The 1,724-nt window shown below is 27.7% G+C and overlaps 1 protein-coding gene across 1 annotated transcript in view; it reads left to right on the forward strand.

Annotated features, from left to right (window-relative positions):
* LOC117112709 overlaps positions 1-1,724 on the forward strand; it is a 12,374-nt gene that overhangs the window by 3,317 nt on the left and 7,333 nt on the right. Inside the window, exon 4 of the mRNA XM_033255850.1 lies at positions 1,418-1,474. Coding sequence (XP_033111741.1) covers positions 1,418-1,474 — 57 coding nt within the window. The remainder of the gene's footprint in view (positions 1-1,417; positions 1,475-1,724) is intronic.

Consider the following 1,724-nt stretch of genomic DNA (forward strand, 5'->3'; position numbering starts at 1 on the left):
GGTGGGGCGATGTCCCCGACGGAAAAAATGTGGGCGTGGTCGGGCGTCGCTTAAAATCTCCTGAAGTGTTCCATGGGGGCGAAGCTCCCGAAAAATTGACAATTTAGGGGTAATGGCTTATTTAATTGATTTGAGCGCCAACTAATAATGTAGAAAATACATATAGGACAACATTTGTTTTCTCCCCGATGTGGGCTCCTGGCTGGCGCCACCCCTGCATTCGACCGCTTATTGTGGAAATTAAGGCGCCGTCGTTCATCGCTGGTAGACATAGGGGTCTTTGCCTCTTTACAACAAAATAACGTCTGATATTGCTTACATAGATGAAATAGAATTCTAAAGATGTATTGTCCCTTGCTAATGTAAAAAAATCATCAAAAATAATTTTGAAAAAAACTTGCTCATATTGCACTAGCATACAAATTATTAAATTATTGAATTTAAAAAGTGTTTACCCTGATTTTTAAGCCAAAAAAATTATAATAAAAATAATAAAACACTTACAGTGAGTAGAAGTGTTAATATCATTTTTCGCTGTAAACTGATGGGTAGACATTTTTTAAATACACTAATTTCTATGTTCAAGTTGATAACTTTTATGGTACTTCAAAATGGGCAAGTTAATTTCAAAAAATATTTTTTTATGATTTTTTTGGTATTTAGCAAGGGACAATACATCTTTAAAATTCCATAACGAAAATTTATTCAAAACAAATTAAATTTACAATTCCTGTTTTAATGTACATATTTTATTCGCACATTCACAAAATAAAATTGTAGTCTGAAGTTAACTAAGAGCTCAACATTGTATGAACATCGATAAAATATTGAAATGTTAATAAAATAAATTACAACCCCATTAAAATAACCAACAAGACAATATAAACTTTAACATTGGAATAAAATTAATATACCTAGTAAAAGGAAAAGAAATTGTAGGAGTAATATTAACATTACTATTAATACTAATAATACTATCGTAATATTATAGTATTGAAATAAAGAAAAGTATGAAGATTTAAGCTTAAATTTATCGCAACAGATCAAATGCGTTCGTTGAATTTATCTTAAATACGGTATATATCTATCTATGTATCTATCGATGTATCTTTTTATGTATCTATCTATGTATCTATCTATGTATCTATTTATGTATCTCTATATCTACTGTACCTATCCAATCTATCTATATCTACTGTACCTATCTACTGTACCTATCTACTGTATCTATCTATCTATCTATCTATCTATCTATCTATCTATCTATCTATCTATCTATCTATCTATCTATCTATCTATCTATCTATCTATCTATCTATCTATCTATCTATCTATCTATCTATCTATCTATCTATCTATCTATCTTATATTGTATATTGTATAATTGTATATTGTATATTCTAAATTTTTATTTTAGCTGCCTTACTCGGGGAAGGGGAAAATGCAATTGACATTGGAGATGCCGACATTGCAAGTACGTTGATTTAACCTTTTATATTTCGTATTTTAAATGTTCTATTACTGACATTGTCCATATTATAATAATCCATAATAAGCATACTTTTCCTAAATTGAATAATAGTAGAAAAGACAACATTAATAAATGTTAAATTAATAATAATAACAATAATAATGATTAATAATATTAATATAATAATAATAATAATAATAATAATAATAATAATGATGAAGATGATGATGATGATGATAATAATAATAATAAT

This window comes from Anneissia japonica, unplaced genomic scaffold (assembly GCF_011630105.1).
Source record: "Anneissia japonica isolate Jap-2015-1 unplaced genomic scaffold, ASM1163010v1 scaffold432_len584295_cov189, whole genome shotgun sequence".
Lineage (NCBI taxonomy): Eukaryota > Metazoa > Echinodermata > Crinoidea > Comatulida > Comatulidae > Anneissia > Anneissia japonica.